Source organism: Octodon degus, unplaced genomic scaffold (assembly GCF_000260255.1).
Source record: "Octodon degus isolate 3935 unplaced genomic scaffold, OctDeg1.0 scaffold00006, whole genome shotgun sequence".
NCBI lineage: Eukaryota > Metazoa > Chordata > Mammalia > Rodentia > Octodontidae > Octodon > Octodon degus.
The window spans coordinates 32946388-32963221 of record NW_004524582.1 but is presented as its reverse complement, the minus strand read 5'-3'; the positions used below and the strand labels follow the sequence as shown (position 1 = coordinate 32963221).

General features: G+C 49.0%; 1 protein-coding gene across 8 annotated transcripts in view; it reads left to right on the top strand.

Annotated features, from left to right (window-relative positions):
- Nsd2 (nuclear receptor binding SET domain protein 2) overlaps positions 1-16834 on the top strand; it is a 60674-nt gene that overhangs the window by 13020 nt on the left and 30820 nt on the right. For all 8 annotated transcript variants that reach the window (XM_023700142.1, XM_023700150.1, XM_004624617.2 and 5 more), the window contains exons 3-7: positions 1440-1606; positions 2039-2521; positions 8156-8300; positions 12808-12926; positions 16476-16557. In XM_023700142.1, coding sequence (XP_023555910.1) covers positions 1440-1606; positions 2039-2521; positions 8156-8300; positions 12808-12926; positions 16476-16557 — 996 coding nt within the window. The remainder of the gene's footprint in view (positions 1-1439; positions 1607-2038; positions 2522-8155; positions 8301-12807; positions 12927-16475; positions 16558-16834) is intronic.

The following is a 16834-nucleotide window of genomic DNA, read 5'->3' as shown; positions in this document are numbered from 1 at the left end:
TTTTAATTTTTTTTGGCAGTACTGAGGATTGAACTCAGGGCCTGTACACTGAGATACACCCCGAAATCTTTTTTTTTTTTTTTTAAATGTATGTGGTACAGGGTCTTATTACCCAGTTTAGACTGGTAGTGATCTTCCTGCTTTCAGCTTCCCCAGCGCTGGGATTATAGGCACGTACCACCACTCTGGGTCTTGGTGGTGGTTCCGCATGCCTGGGGTCAGCCAGTGCTTCATGTGGTGCCAGGGGTTGAACCCCTGTCCTTGTGCTTGCTAAGCGGGCACTTGGTCTGCTGAGCTATCTTGCTGGCCCTCCTTTTTGTTTTTTGAGACAGGGTCTCACTGAGTTGTTCAGGCTGGGGTTGGACTTGTGACCTTTTTGCCTCAGCCTCTCAAGAGTGCGAAGATCATAGCACCATGCCCAGACTTCCAAGTTTTCTTGATGAATTTTATTTTCCCAGTTGTATTTTAAAAGTCCAGGGCCAGGGAGATAGCTTAGTGGTCATAAGCACCTGCCTGGCAAGCGTAAGGTCCTGAGTTCGATCCCTAGTACCAGAAAAAGAAAAAAAAAAAAAAGCTGACTGCTTGTTTTCCTTTCTGTGCTCTCTCTCCGGAGCAGTCAGTGTGTGCTCCTGTCGGGTGTCTCCTTCCTTGTGCTCTACCAGTGCCTACAGGGCTGCACTGGATTTTCTGTGTGTCTGGCTCGTTGGTCAGGCCGGCTGCGGGGTACAGAGCCTGTGGGGGCTCTGGCCTGGCAGCTTGCCCCTCAGGGGTCTCCTGAGCTGTTGTGAGGTTTCTGCTGGAGTTCCTTGGGGGGGTGCTTCCTTGCGGGCTTGAGGCCGGCTCTCATGCCCCTGGGTTGCATCTTCTGGGGTTTGAGGGCCCTCTGCCCACCTGGAGGGGAGGTGGTGCTGTGGTCCTGGCTGTGCCCTCCCGGCTGGGTAGCGCTTGCTCCTGCTGACCTTCATGCACTGGGCTAGCGTCGCCTCCAAAGGTTGGAGAGGGAGGAGATGAAGGGACCTCCCAGTCATCTCCTCCTAGGGAGCTTTGCCGGTCCCATCTCCTTCTTCCTCTCCCCCATCTAATAGGCTCTTCACACTCAGCTACATCCCCTGCCCTTTTAAACTTAAATTGGGGTGGGGGTTGAAATGGGCTCACTGTGTATTCCAGGCTGCCTGGACCTCACTGTGCAACACAGTAGGCCTTAACCTCACAGAGATCTTCCTGCCTCAGCCTCCTGGGGCTAGGATGACGGGGGTGGGCCGTCACACTTCACTTCTCTTTCTCTCAGTGAGTTTTCTTCTTGGGATGGAGCATGGAGCATTGTGAGGTTAATAAACTCACACAACTCCAAGTAAGACAGTGTCAGAACAACAATATGCTTACTCTAATGTCCCCCAAATTCTAATGTTGATGTTCTAACCTTTTATTTTAAAAATCAGGTCAGAAAAAGAGCGCGCGCCAGTATCACGTGCAGTTCTTTGGTGACGCCCCCGAGAGAGCGTGGATATTCGAGAAGAGCCTCGTGGCGTTCGAAGGAGAAGGACAGTTCGAGAAGTTATGCCAGGAAAGTGCCAGGCAGGCGCCCACAAAGGCCGAGAAGGTCAAGGTGGGCTCGTGGGCCAAGATGCTAATCTCCATTATTTATGTAATGTATCTTATTTTAAACTAGTAGCTGTTTGAAATGGCTTATTGCGTCTGTCATTGTTTTCTTCTTCCGAAGTATGCTATAAAATACGGGAAGTGTCTTTAGAGACAACTTACTCTCCTTTTATTCACTGGAGGACTCTTAGAAATAATGTATTTTATAATTTTTATCTCCTTCTTTAATATATCAGATTCCATTAGTTAATGTAATGGGAATTCCAGTTTAAAGAAGCAGTAGTTGCTGGCTGAATTCTGCCTAAACCTTACTAAGTTCATTGCTCTCAGTAGCTTTTGATCTCTGAATTTATGTGTGTCTACAGAAATGTCCTTTGAAGTGAGTGAAGTCTTCTGTTCGTGTAATGAAACTCCCAGTATACTACATTTGTCTTCACAGCTGTTGAAACCTATTTCCGGGAAACTGAGGGCCCAGTGGGACATGGGCATCATTCAGGCCGAGGAAGCTGCTGGCATGTCCGTGGAAGAGCGGAAAGCCAAGTTCACGTTCCTTTACGTGGGAGACCAGCTGCACCTCAACCCCCAGGTGGCCAAGGAGGCCAGTACTGCTGCCGAGGGCTCTGGAGAGATAGCAGAGCCCACCCAGGGCGGGGGCGCAGCCGCTGCAGCCCCTTGGGCCTCGGGGGAAGAGGGTGTTCCTGTGAAGAGGAGGCGGAGAGTCAAGCAGGCTGGCCCTGTGGAGAAGCAGGAGGGCGATGCTGGTGCAGGAAGGAGCACTCCGCAGAAATCCACAGAGGCTGGGCCTAAAAGGGGCGTCGGGTCACCCCCTGGGAGGAAGAAGCCTGCAGCCTCCACTCCACGGAGCAGGAAGGGAGATGCGGCGTCTCAGTTTTTGGTCTTCTGTCAGAAGCACCGGGATGAGGTCAGTACTCTGGTGGGTGCTGGAGTGCTTGCTGCCACAGCTTCTAAACTGGAGGAATAGTCGTTGGTGCAGAAAATCTGTTTCTTAGCAGTGAGCCTCACTGAGGTTTGGATCTGACACCCACCGTTGGGGAGCAGCCAGCTGGATCCCTGGGGACACTTAACCTTGTCTCTGGCTTGCTGCCCAGCATCTCCCAGGAAGAGGTGGTGCAGGGCCAGCGAGATAGCTCAGCCTGCTTAGGCAAGTGCATGGACCGGGGCTTGATCCCCAGCACCACATGCCATGCTGGCCCCACCCCTGGGTGTGCTGAGCTGGCCACCCAGACTGGGCATGGTGGCTCATGCCTGTAATCCCTGTGCTGGAGAGGCTGAAACAGGAGGATCACGATGAGTCCAAGCTGCGTAGTGAGACCCTGTACTAAATACATTAAAAAAGAAAAAAGGAAAAGGTGTGCTGAACTGCCCCGCTGGGAGCTCTACGGTCTTGATATCCAGCTCTGGGGAGTGGTCGGATGTGGGCACACTCATTCCTAAGCTTGTGCCGTGAGATCTAAAAGGAACTAGTATGTCAGTGATTAAAGCAGGCATGTGTGCATGTACCTATGTGCTTATTTATTTGGAGCCAGGGTCTCACTGTGCAGTTCAGGCTGCCCTTAAACGCACAGTGTAGCCTAGGCTGGCCTCTGAGTTGTTGCCATCCTTCTGCCTCAGCCTCCTGAGTGCTGGGATTGCAGGTGTGTGCCCCTATGCCTAGGATTAAAGCATTTAAGTAATTTTACTGTGGGTGGGCAAATAGCTCAGCAGATTAAAGTGCTGACAAGCAGGCACAGGGGGGCAGGGGTTCAATCCCCGAGCCTGCCATGCTGGCCCTGCCTCCGTGGCACACTGAAACAGCAATTGAGACTGCGGGTGGTGGTGCAGGCCTATAATCCCAGAACTTGGGAAGCTGTAGAAGCAGGAGAATCACCACAAGTCCGATCTAGTAGTGAGACTCTGAATACCATGTAGACCCTTCCCTAAAATACAAGTAAATAAACAATTTTTAAAAAGTCATTTTACTGCATGATCTGTTTGGTATAGTAGAGGCTCATTTCTGTGGTAAAGAGCTAAGCTACCATTTTAGTTCACTTTGACTTGAAGTGAGTGGGTTGTAGTCTAGCACAAACGTGTTTTTATTATAGTGTTTAATTTCACTTTTTTGGGAATTTTCTGTTTAGAGGTTTCTCAACTTCATGGGGTGATTAAGGTACCAGTGACAAATAGCACTTACTTTTTCAAACCTTGCCACTGGAGGTTTGGCCAGCACCTGTTTTGTGGCAGTTGATGTGGCACAGTGTAGGACCAGCAGGCATTTGACAGAGCTGCGGAGCTGAGTAGTTGTGTGTGTTGTAGGAAATTGTGAGACAGCAGTCTGTAGGGCTTGGCTCAGGCCTGCAAGGGTGGTTTCGTGGTGGGGGTCCATTTCCAGCTTCCTTCTTGCAAGGAGGAAGGTCCTGAACTTCGCGCAGTGGCTCTTCCGCTGGGTGGGCCATCTCCTCCAGTTTCTCCCTGGGAGTCTTTGTCCATGAGAAAGCTTGAGGCAGCAGCTGCGGCAGCAAAGGCCTATAATGGCAGCATTCTGGGCAGCTGAGGGAGGAGGACTGCAAACTTGAGCCCCGCCTGGGTAACTGCCTTAGTGGGACTTGGGGGCATAGCTCAGTGCAACAGCTTGGATTCAGTCCTTAGTCCCGTGGGTGTACATGCAAAGCCTAGGTCGGTGGTGGGAAATCTGGTACACAGCACAGCCAGCTGCTTGTTGTTGAAAGCTTGAAAAGGTTCACCATTACTGGGCTAGAGTGTGTTAGCAGCAGTTTTATTAGCAGATTTTGACTTTAGTTTCTAAGTTGTAAAGTCTTTTTCACCTTCTCTAGTCCTGATTTTATGTTGAAAATGAAAACTTCTTTTGAGTTGGGTGGGTGTTTTATCTCAAGTCCTTTGTATGTGTCTTTGAGTTACTGGTTGTGCATAGCAAGTTACCACCAGACACAGTGGCTTGGGGTACAGCAGCAGCAGCACTTACCGTCTTGGGTCTGTGGGTGAGGAAGAGGTTGGCAAAGCTCGGTGGGCAGTGAGGCCACAGTGTCTCCCACGGGTGCAGTTAGGATCAACGGGGGCTGCATCCTGCGAGGCTGGCTGTGTCCCAGGGTCCTTCCAGGTCCTCAGTTGGGTGCTGGCAGGAGGATCTGGTTCCTCAGCACATGGCCTTCCACAGGGATCAGGGGCCTGGCTCTCCCAGAGCAGGGATCCAAGAAAGGGCCAGGCAGTAGTTCTCACCCTGGACCTGGAGATTGTGCACCACCATAGTCGCTGTGACGCCAAGTGCAAATCCAGGCCAGATCAGCTCGGGGCATGAGGGTCAGTAGGTGGCTCACGGCCTGTCTTAGAAGATGGCTGCTGGCCATGGCAGCAGGCATCCTCTGAAGTCCAAAAGCTAGGTGAAAGGAAAGTGCAGCAGGTGTGAAGGCTATGGAGGGCAACCTAGGAGGGGTGGCAGCCTTGGATGACAGCACGGCAGTGACCTGTGGGTCATTGTTTTCCGTATTTTTTTTTGGTTTGCTTGAAATAGTTTACTAGACATTAGGAAGTAGCCATGGTGATATGCTTACTGTGGGTTAGGTGTCTTGCCAAAATGTTATTGTGCAGAATCTGCCTGAAAGCTATCATGGCCTTCTCAGGTGGGTGTGCATGATTTATACCTGTTTATAGCTGTCTCTGCTGAGCTCGTGAGTTTAAAGTCACCCCCCTTCCCTAGTGAGGCGATGTAGCAGGAAGCAGGCCCTGGGTGTGCCACGTGTGTGTGAGCATTGTGCTACATACAGACGCCCCTCAGTGCACCATGGGCATGTCTTGGTAAATGCTCTGTGAATTAAAAATACTGTAAGTGAAAAAATGCATGAATCCACCCACACTGCCAAAGGCCACACAGCTCAGCCTTGCAGGAGATTCTGAGGGTCAAGTTCTCTGGGCTGTGGAGCTGCCTGGAGCTGTGTGTACCGTACTACCCAGCACAGCCTGAGGGGACCCGGAGGCAGTTAGAATTCCAGATCGGGAGTGTGGTTTCTACTGAGTGCACTTTGCTTTCACTCCACCCTTGGTAGAGAGATTGTAGGTCAGAGGACACCTGGATGCTGCTTTATTATGCGGACTGGCACAAGTGGTCACGGCATTACCAAGGTCCTTTCCCTGCTGGCCTCAGCACGCGGGTCAGAGATGAGACGGGGAGGGATGGCAAGCAGCCGGCGCAGGGTAGCGCTGCTCTCTGCCTGCAGCCCACCCTGTGCAGAAGTGAGCTGAGGCCTGTGGAGGCTGCCACCACTCAGACAGGGCTCTCACGTGAGTGGGAGAAAAGGAGAAAACTAGTGCTGGTTGTGCAGGACTGTGGCAGTTGTCATGAGCCCTGGGGCTGGGGCCGCAAGGAGAAGTCACACCAGGAAGGGCGAGCTGCGATGGGATGGCTGGTTCTAGGAAGAGACCTTTTCGGTTGGGAGTGTCATGAGGTGGATGGACAGGATTTTTTTTTTTTTTTTTTTTTTTTTGGTGGAACTGGGGATTGAACTCAGGTCCTTGAGCTTGCCAGGCAAGTGCTTATTCCACTGAGCTATCTCCCCAGCCTGGATGGACAGGATTGAGAGCCAGGAAAGTGGTTGTTGAGACTCTAATCTGAAGTTCTGAAGTCAGGAGTGGGGCCAGCGTGCTTAGCAGGAGGCAGGAGCCAGGAGCTGAGCAAGCGTGCCTGTGAGGAGCGTGGGAATATCTGTTCCTGCTTATTCTGCCCAAGGACACTGGAGCAGTAGTGAGGATGGGGTTCTAGGGCCAGAGGTTGGGACCCAGGAAGCACAGGTCAACAAATGAGTGTGCCCTGTGGGGCTGAGGCCAGAGGGCCCTGAGGAATTGGGCAGGGTGAGGTAGCAGGTAGAGGACACAGAGCTGGGTGGCTGAGGGCGGGGTGTGAGGCTGGGAACAGCAGGGCAGGGCATGGTAGCAGCAGAGCCTGAGGAGAAGAGGCAGGATGTGTTGGGTTGGACTCTTCTTAAAGCCATAGAAGCTGGGAGGTCACAGTGTGCAGGTGGGGTGGGCTGCAGGCTGCCTCTCACTTTGATCTGGAGAGGTAGATGGGGTGGGAGTGTTTATTGTCCATACAGGGGCACCAGGGCAGAGGATGATCATGTGACCAACTCCCAGTGACCAAAGGCTCGGGACTAAAGATAATGGCAGCTATGTTGGCTGGGCAGGTGGAAGGTCCAGGCCATGGTGGTAGCTGCTGTGCACCAACCCGCTGATGTCTGACAGCGTGCTCCCTCATCTCACAAGGCGGAGGAGAGATGGTGCCTTCACCCAGTCAGGTTCACAAAACTCAGTGGACGAGCCGGCCTGGAACCAGTGCAGTTCTGAGAGCACCCTGGTTAGTGCTTGCAGGCTCTGCAGGCAGTGAGGCTCGGTCCTGACATTGGGGCATGCACAGCCACAGCACAAGCTTGGGGCAGTTCTCTAAATCTTGTGAATGGCAGAGCTTTGAATTACTATTATTTTTTCCATGTGATAAAATAACTTTTTTTCAGCATTTGAAAAGCACAAAAATAGTTCTTAACTTATGTGTCATCCTAAATGGGTGTGTCAGAGGGACCCTTGTGCAGTGCCCCTGTCAGTGCCTGTCTAACTCAAGGGCACAGTGGTCTGTGTGCCACCTAAGCAAGGGCATGCCAGAAGCCCATGGGAAGCCTTTGGGATGCACGTGTCAGACCACCAGTTTTGGGCAGTCCCTGCCACAGTAGGCTTTACATTCCCTAGGTTATTTCCATCTGTTGCTAAGTTGAGGGCCACTTCCTGTGTGTCATGGTGGAAATGGTCTTGCTGGAGGCCTTGTGAAAAAGCAGATTCCTGGTGGGAGGAGGTGGGGCCCACATTTCTAGTGTGCTCCTTGGGTGCCGATGCCCAGTGGCTGGAGGGCCCATCGTGGCAGTGCATGGTGCACGTGGGTAAGCCACCTTCAGCACCTGTCCAGGGCTCAGAGTGCAGTGGACGTTGAGGGAGCCAGGCCAAATCCTTGCTCATTCTGTGGGGCTTGCTGTGTGGCTGAGTTTTCAAGGATGCCTAGAAAACTGACTTACAGATGATTCAAGTGATTTTGGAAACGAATAGGTTTATTTTTTATTGATACAGGGTCTCGATACACAGCTCGGACTCACAGTGATCTTCCTGTCTTAGCTTCCCCAGCACTAGGATTACAGGTGTGCACCACCATGGCTGGTTTTTGGGCCAGCATGGCACACCTAGGGTACTGGGGCTGGCATAGCATGCAGTACCAGGGATCAAACTTGGGACCTTGCACTTGCCAGGCAGGTGCTTAGACTGCCAAGCTATTTCCAGCCCCAAGAAAAAGTATAGGTTTTTGTTTACATTTACTGGTATTTTCACCTCAGTTTTCAATGAACCACGGCATCAGATAAGAGCTGTTTTAATTGGAAACTCTTTTTGCTCCACGATGGGACGGTAAACATGACACACTGAGCTCTCAGTGGCCATGCATGTGATTTTGTGCAGCACACAGATGAGCTGTCTCTTAGGGCTCTTATTGTTCCCTGAACTGTGTTCTCAGGTCATTGCTGAGCACCCTGATGCATCAGGCGAGGAGATTGAAGAGTTGCTGGGATCCCAGTGGAACATGCTCAGTGAAAAGCAGAAAGCTCGCTATAACACCAAGTTTGCCCTTGTGACCTCAGCCCCATATGAAGAAGATTCTGGTATGCATACAGCTGTGCTGTGCCCTGTGTCAGGTGTGACATGTGGAGGGAGCAAGCTGAGCTCTACGTCGGGGCTGGTGGAGGCACGGCCGGTGGCCAGTAGCCAGAGTGCACATGGCCCCAGTTGTTGGTGCTGCTCCCTTGTCACCAACCTGCTCTGTCCCGACCCTCTGGTCTTCCTTCGCATCGGGCAGGCCTAATGGCTGCTGTAGCCAAGAGGGTTGTGAAGGAGAGGGCGGGAGAAGGAATGCAGACAAGCAGTTTCTGAGCCTCTAGGCTTGGCCATGCTGGGGCGACCTGCAGCTTGTGGCCCTGTCTCTTGCTGGGGCTTGCCTGTGTGACTGGGCTCTGGGCCTGAAGTGGACATCCTGGCCCATTTGCCTGGGAGCCTACAGGTGAGGTGACCAAATTGACTTTAATTTTTTTTTTTTTTTTAACATTTATTTATTTGTGTGTGTGTGTGTGTGTGTGTGTGGCCAGCTCAGCCCACCAGGGGGCGGGGCTGGCTGGCATGTGGTGCTGGGGAATCGAACCGCGGTCCCTGTGCTTTGCCAAGCTTGTTCCAAGTAGGTGCTTTAGACCACTGAGCCATCTCACCAGCCCCTACCAAATTGACTTTAAACTTGGGGTGTCCTTTGATTATTCCTGGGCTGTCAGTTTTAAAACAAGAAAAGTACTTCTTTACTTTTAGGCAAAGCAAGGGAGACTTAGACAATAAGATGTGGAGAAGAGCAGTTGTGGTAGTCAGGTATATGACCTGCCCGTGTTTTGGCATACAGTGGACAGAGAAAAACTTTTTTTTTTGCAGAACCAGGGATTGAACTCAGGCCCTTGCACTTGCCAGGGAAGCGCTTATTCCACTGAGCCATCTCTCTGGCCCCTGAGAAAAACTTTTTTTTTTTTTTTGGTATGGGAAATCGAACTCAGGACCTCATGCTTGCCAGGCAGGCGTTGTGCTGCTGAGCCCTGTCAGTGGACTCGGCACACAAATGGAAGTGTGTGCCGCAGCACCCAAGCCCATGGGAGTGGAAGTTGCCCTTTCCATACGAAAGTAAATGTGAGGTATTTGAGGCGTTAATTACCATACAGGATCATCCGCACCGCTCAGGCTCATCACTGAGGGGTCCTAGAGAGGTCAAGGACTGTGTGTTGCAGACCCACCTAACAGGCCAGGTCCAAGCTGCTCTAGGAGCTGCGCTGTGCGCTGGACTGTGGCCCCCTGTGCATGGCAGTGCCTCACCAGCGCTTCCTCGGTCTCCACAGCTGCTAATTACATTCACCTTGAATTCTGTGCAGTTTTGTCCGTGTTCCTTACAGGTGTTAGAGAATATCAAGGGCATTAGGGTTTGTGGATGTTCTTGAGAAGGCAGATTCACCTCACTCTGCATCCTCTGTATACTTTGAGAGAAGTGCTTCCTTTCCAGAGTAGCTGGTTTAAAAAGGAGTGAGGCTCCCACAGCCTGGGTCAGCTTATTCTTGAGCAAGCATGGGCTGAGCCGTGTATGTCAAGCTTTGCTGTTGGGTTGTCCCTGAGCATGCAGTAGGCAGGGGGAGGGATTGTGGGTCCCCACCGTGGGTCACGTGCATGCTGTTCTTGGATGGCTTCAAGCCCTGACATCCAGGCAAGTCCAGTGACTTCCAGGCTTGTTGTGCCTTTTCTGTGTGTCACCTGTCTGGCTGCTGAATGTGCAGGATTTCCAGCAGAGGCCGTGGTTCTTCTGTAAGGTTGGGCTGCAGCCCCTCTGGAGGACCAGGGGTAGTGCTCAGGCACTGCCTGGGGAAGGGACCAAGAGCTCACCTTACCATGGGAAGCCTGGTGGCAGAGTGATGTTGCAGTGTCTGGAGCCTGTCACATTATAGGCAGGGCTGCTGAAGGCACATGGACAAGGAGAGTCTGTTAGGCTGGCTGTGCTGCCTGCGCTTCAAGCATGCTTTCCTCTGCTCTGTAGGCCTCTTCCTGATGTGGCCTTGGAAACTGCTTGCAGTGGGTAACTAGGAGTGGAGCCTGGTGGAGGCTGACGGCCAGGCTTTTCCAGCAGTGAGCCCCAGGGTGGCTGTGTGGGTCTCTTCCTGTGGCTGCTGGACACACAGGCTGCGCACACGTATGCAAGTGTGTTGTGTCCCCACAGGCACTTGATGGGAAGTCTGTTAATAAGAAACCCTGAACTTCTGAAAAGCACTTGTACAAATGAAAATTTTGGATCTCCACTTCTATGCACTTTGGCATATTCAAAGCAGCCCTTTCTCTAACTCTACAGCTTATCTCCCTAGGTTGGCTCCATTTGGATACCTTGTCACATGTGGGGTCTTCTTAGGGACCTAGGATGTGGCTCAGTAAAGCAGATGTGTGGAAGAGCCTATAGTTGGCAGACCCGGATGTGGTGTTGCTGTTTTAAGTGGCTCTTTAAAGTGATGGATGATGTAGAGTGTGCCTAAGGAGAGTTACATGGGGAGAAAACATTCTCTCAGGCTTGCACAGAGAGCAAATTGGTCAAGCAATGGCTGTGACTCATCCACATGGCTGATGCTGACAAAGGATCTACAAACTGCGGTACAGGGTTTCAGGATAAATCTTTTTTTTTTTTTTTTTTTTTTTTTTGGCTGAACCAGGGATTGAACTCAGGCCCTTGCACTTGCCAGGGAAGTGCTTATTCTACTGAGCCATCTCCCCGGCCCCTCAGGATAAATCTTGAGGGGATTTGACTGACCTCATCAGATACAAAAGTTATATTTCTCATTATATAGGTCTTGCTTTATCTTGGTCTTTTTTAAAAAATTTTTTTATTGAGAAATATGAATGTGACAGTTTCACAGCTGATTGATAGGACAGTTTTGGTAATCAATACATTGTACATTATTATCTTCTTAGTGGTTGTCCATAGTACAAGAAGCAGACAGGATGTTCTGTCCAAACATTGTTAGTACACGTCTTTCTTCTCTTTGTATCTTGGTCTTAACCGTCCAGCAGAAAAGTATAAAAACGAAGTATAAAAAGTAAAGCCATATTAATATGCTGAGCAGTAAAAGGCTCAAGTCAACAACTTCTGACATTGCCAGTCTTACGGAAAACCCACTACTATTATGGACTACTGGACTGTATTGGAATATTTTGCTGAATCGACGCACCTACAATATTTAAATGACAGTGGAATGCCCTTCTCTGACAAAACTAACCAAAAAAGTGGGATACAAATGAATGACCATTTTGTATCTGTATATTCAAAATAGTTAGAATAGATGTACAGCTGTATTCTCTTAATTCAGTGAATAGAGAGATTTGATCTAATAGTGTTTATGGACAGGATATCATGTCTGCATCTTGTACAATGAATAACCACTAAGACAACAGTATGCAATGTATAAGTTTTTGAAACTGTGCTAGTAATCAGTTTTGAAACTGTCTCATTGCTATATGTTTCTCAATAAAATTATTTTTAAAAAAGATAAAAGAATACTGTAACCAGAAAAAGTAAAATAAAATAGAATTGCTCTTTATGGCTGGGGAGATAGCTTGGTGGTCTAAGTGTCCACCTGACAAATGCAAGGACCTGAGTGTGATCCCCGAGACCAGGCATAGTGGTGCATACCTGTAATCCCAGTGTTAGGGAGGCTGGGACAGGAGGGTCACTACAAGTCTGTCTGAGACCCTGTATCAAATACGTTTAAAAATAAAATTATATATATATGTGTATATATATATATATATTTATATTTATATATTTATATGAATGATACAGGGTCTCCCTACATAGCTCAGACTCATAGTGATCCTCCTGTCTCAGCCTTCCCAGTGCTGGAACTGCAGGCGTGTGCCACACCTGGTTTTGATGACTGGTTCAGTGTGCCCAGGGGTGGGACTGGCATGGCGTGCAGCACCAGGGATTGAACCCAGGTCCTTACACTTGCCTAGGCAGGCACGTAGACCGCTGAGCTATCTTTACGGCCCTCAAGTAAAATAGAATGTCTCTTTAGGGGAGTGTATGTTTATTTTTTTTATTTTTTTAAATTTTTTAATGTATTTTATTTATTTATTTATTTATTTAGTGTGTGTGTGGCCAGCTCAGCCCACCAGGGGGCAGGGCTGGCTGGCATGTGGTGCTGGGGGATTGAACCGTGCGTGGTCCCTGTGCTTTGCTAAGCTTGTTCTAGGTAGGTGCTTTAGACCACTGAGCCATCTCACCAGCCCGGGAGTGTATGTTTAGAAGCAGGCTGCACTTTATGTTCTCTTTAAATCTACCAATCTTTAAAGTCTCAGTAAAAGATGTTTAAAAATACTGAGTTATATTTAGGTTGAATGGCATGCTGCATTGAAATGATAACAAACACTGGTAAAATTTCTAGGTAAAGTATTTTCAGGCCCAATTCTTGTGGTGTAAAATGTCGATCCCAGTTAGCATGGCTGTGAAATCACGCTGCAGCCTGCTGCAGCTGAATGCTCTGGCTGAAGTCTCGTTCTTTTGGGATGTTGAGTGGTTTTCATGTGCATTTCTCCAAACCCCGTTCCAAGGTAATGTAAATGGGAAAAAAAGACATCACACAAAGAGGACGGAGGACCTTCCAGAAGATGTGGACATCGAGGATGCACCCAGGAAGAGACTCAGGACTGACAAGCACAGTCTTCGGAAGGTAATTATGTTCCAGTGTGTCTGGCCCTGGAGAACATGTGTGCTGTGGTTCTCAGGTTGCGCTTGGGGGCAGGCTCAGCACAGGGAGGTACTGAAAGGAAGGCTGTGTGTGTAACTCCAGTGCTTGGCTGGCTGAGCAAGTGGTATCCAAACACTTTATGTCTTTAAATTGGATAAAACTGTACATTAGCAGTGACTCTTGTGCTGGGTGTAGCTCAGTGGTTGAGCCCTTGTCTAACAGGCGTGCGGCCCTGGGCTCAATGGGCAAAAGAATATCACCCCTGTTACTAATCATAAGAACATAGTTAGTTGACATGGCAGTCCATAGAGATATATACTCCAGTTAAAATCCATCATAGAAGGGACCGGGGAGATAGCTCAGGAGAGCAAGCGCAAGGGCCTGAGTTCAATCCCTGGTTCCACCCAAAAAACCCAGAAAATACATCATAGAGACATTTAAAAGATTTCGTGTTGTTGATAATTCATGGTATTGTTGGCTGACTGGGAACCTGCTTTACAGCAGGATGGTGGCAGAGGGGCCCGGCAGCTCAGCCTCCTGCCTGTGTCCAGTCTTGTCAGGGTACAGAGTGTGCCTGGTGTCTTGGCGGTGAAGCCAACCCCCATCTAGGCTGTGGAAAAGCGGTGGTCCTTTTTTTTTTTAAATTTTAATTTTATCGAGAAACAAATATGAATGAGACATTTTCAAAGCTGATTAATAGGACAGTTTCGATAATCAGTACATTGTTATCTTCTTAGTGGTTATCCATAGTACAAGAAGCAGACAGGATATCCTGTCCAAACACTATTAGTACACCTGTTTCTTCTCATTGAAATAAGCGAAAGTAGCTGTGTATCTATTCTATTTTGTATATATAAATAAAAAATAATCTTTCCTTTGTATCCCCTTTTTTTTTTGTTTAATCCTGTCAGGTGAATATTCTATTGGCATCTAAATACTCTAGGTGTTTGAATTCAGCTAAACAATCCAACACTGTCTAGCAGTCTATAATATTAGTGGGTTATCCTCAGAAGTTGTTGACTTGAGCCTTTTACAGCTCATGGTGTTAATATGGATTTACTTCATATACCTCATTTTTAATACCTTTCTGCTGGATGGTTAAGACCAAGATAAAGCAAGACCTATATAACAAGAATGTAACTTTTATATCTGTATCAAGCACCCTCAAGATTTATCCTGTAGCCCTGTACCGCACTTTGTAAATCCGTTGTCAGTGTCAGCTATGAGGAGGAGTCATGGCCATTGCTTGACCAGTTTGCTCTTTGTGAAAGCCTGAGAGAATGTTTTTTCTCTCCATGTGACTCTCCTTAGGTACACTATACATCATCGATCACATTCCTCTGTGGCTCCATAATCTTGATCAGAAAATTTATAGCACAACCTGAGTTACATGTTTGCATCTTTTTTTTTTTTTTTTTTTTTTTTTTGCGGAACCAGGGATTGAACTCAGATCCTTGAGTTTGCCAGTCAAACGCTTATCCTACTGAGCCATCTCCCCGGCCCCTGAGTTACATGTTGTTACAGTACAGGTCCTCCTGTGTCCCAAGTCTTCACTGACCTTGAAAGGCTAGGGCCAAAATGTTGGCTGACCTTGCAGCCCTTTTCTCCAATTTTGATTTCCTAACTTAGGTTTTTAACCCTCCAGAAGAGAAGCTTATTATTAACCTGCAATATATGCAGTTTGGTTTACCCTGTCTGTCTATCAAACATCTTTGGCATATCATGGAACAGGTATTTTCCACCACATATTGATATGTTGAACTTTAAGTCGTTATAGAATATGAAGGAAAAATAATTTTAAAAAACTAGAAATAAGCATTTACATATTTTTACAAAGAAATTTAGAAATCTAACCATATATAGAATTATAACAGGACAGACCTGTGAGGGTTTTTTTTTTCTTATTCTTGTGACTTTTTTTTTATTTTTATTTATTACCCTTAAAAAAAACCCCAAAAACCCCTTTACTTGAGAGACAGTATGGTAATAATTGGTATGTCATGACAAGAAGTACATATTTAGAAGACCAGGATGGCAGGCACTCCAAGCACAATCCCTCTATTACACATCGCCTAGTGTCTTAGCAGTGAAGCCACCCTCATCTAGGCTGTGGAAAAGCGGTGGTTCTGACTAATGTGGAGTGCAGCCACCACGCTGCAGACCAAGCCCTTTATGAGCACTGTTCTTGGGGTGCAGTTCCCTTGTCATGAATGGGAGTTTCGGTGGGCTTTTTAGTTTTTCTCTTTCCTTTTAGGGGTGGTGATGGGGATAGAAACCAAGACCTTAAGGATGCTGGACAAGTGTCCACTGAATTTCCGGCCCAAGGCTTTATACTTTATATTTGAATTTGCAGGAATAGTTCACACAGATTAGTTGCATATTTATGGTGTTGAGTAAAGCTTGCTGCTGTCCTTTACCAATGGAAATCAATTTACGTTTTTTGCTATTTGTTTTGAAGAATGGAAAATAAGTGTTACATGTTGCTGAAGTGCACCTTTGTGTACCACACAATCTGTCTGAAGTCTTCAAGGCTGCATTTGCAGTTGAGGCGAGCAGGCAGGCTTTGCTGCACTCTCCAAGGCCCCTGGAGATGTAGTCTAGTGTCCAGAGACCTGGCGTTGAGTGAGGTGACAGTCGTTGAGTCACTCAGGTCGCCGTTCCAGGAGCTCCATACTTCTTGTTCCCGGTCCCCAGCCATGAAACAGCCCTTAATGGCAGTCCCACTGGAATCGGTTGCTCTGACATACTCATGTAAGGCCACACCAAAAGTGTGTGACCCGGGCCTCTGAAACGCCAAAGCCCACGTTCCGTGCGTAGCCAGGCGCACGTGGTTTCATTAACCAGCATACTGCTCGGGAAGCTGCCACGAGGGACGCAGCGGTGTTCCCAAAGGCCCGGCCTTGCGAGCTCCGAGGCCTGCTGCACGGGGCTCCCTGTGGAGTTATCCCTTCCAGCGTGCTTCCATCCCAAGTGCTGTGCACAGTGCTCGCCTTGCTCAGAGGGTCGCCCTGGTCTGGGCTGGTGCAGGGACCCTGCCTCCAGGAGAGCAGTCTGTGACCCCCGGCAGCACTGTCCCTGTGCTTCTGAGACAGGGCCTTTTCAACTCTGTTATTCAGAATACCAGCATGTGGGTGCTCACGATTGCTTCTGTTCTTTTTTCTTTGTTTTCTGCTCTCAGTTGTGAGAAGTAGTTTATTGTTGATCTTTGTGAGTAGCTCTGGGAGTTCTCAGAGCAGCAAGAGAGACTAAAAGAGTTGGCGCTGACTTTTCAGGGTAACGCTGCCTTGACTGGGCACCAGTGTAGAAGGCCAGGTGTCCCCTGCTTTGTGGTTTGCTCTGGAGCAGACACATCGTGGGCTTGAAGGGCCGTGGCACCTTGGCGAGGGGCCCTGCTGGAGTGGGGGTGCTCGGCCCAGGGTGTGGCTGTGCTGTTGCGCGTGTGCTTCCTGAGGACCGAGCGCCGCTGCGTGTTCCACCAGCCAGTAACTATTCACAGTAGACCCCCCTTTTTCTCCTTTGTTTAAATGACAGAGAGAGACGAGCACTGACAAGATGGCCAGGACAAGCTCCTACAAGGCCATGGAGGTGGCCTCCTCACTCAAGAGCCAGGCAGGTAATGTGGTGGGGCTCCTGGGGCCGCCGTGCTGGAGGCTCCTGCCCTTGGGGCCTCCTCCGGGAGAGCTGACGGGGGGGACAGAGGGCTCAGGGCCACCCGGATGCTGCAGGGCTGCCCAGGCCTCAGCCAGGAGGCTGGAGCCTAGGCCAGGAATGGGGACTCCTGTAAGCGGAAAACAGACATGCATGTGCATTGTTCAGCGTTCCAGTTTAACTGAGGTTGCTTTGACTCTTAAGCTTTATGGTTTTTAATTTGAAAGTTTACTAAAGAAGTG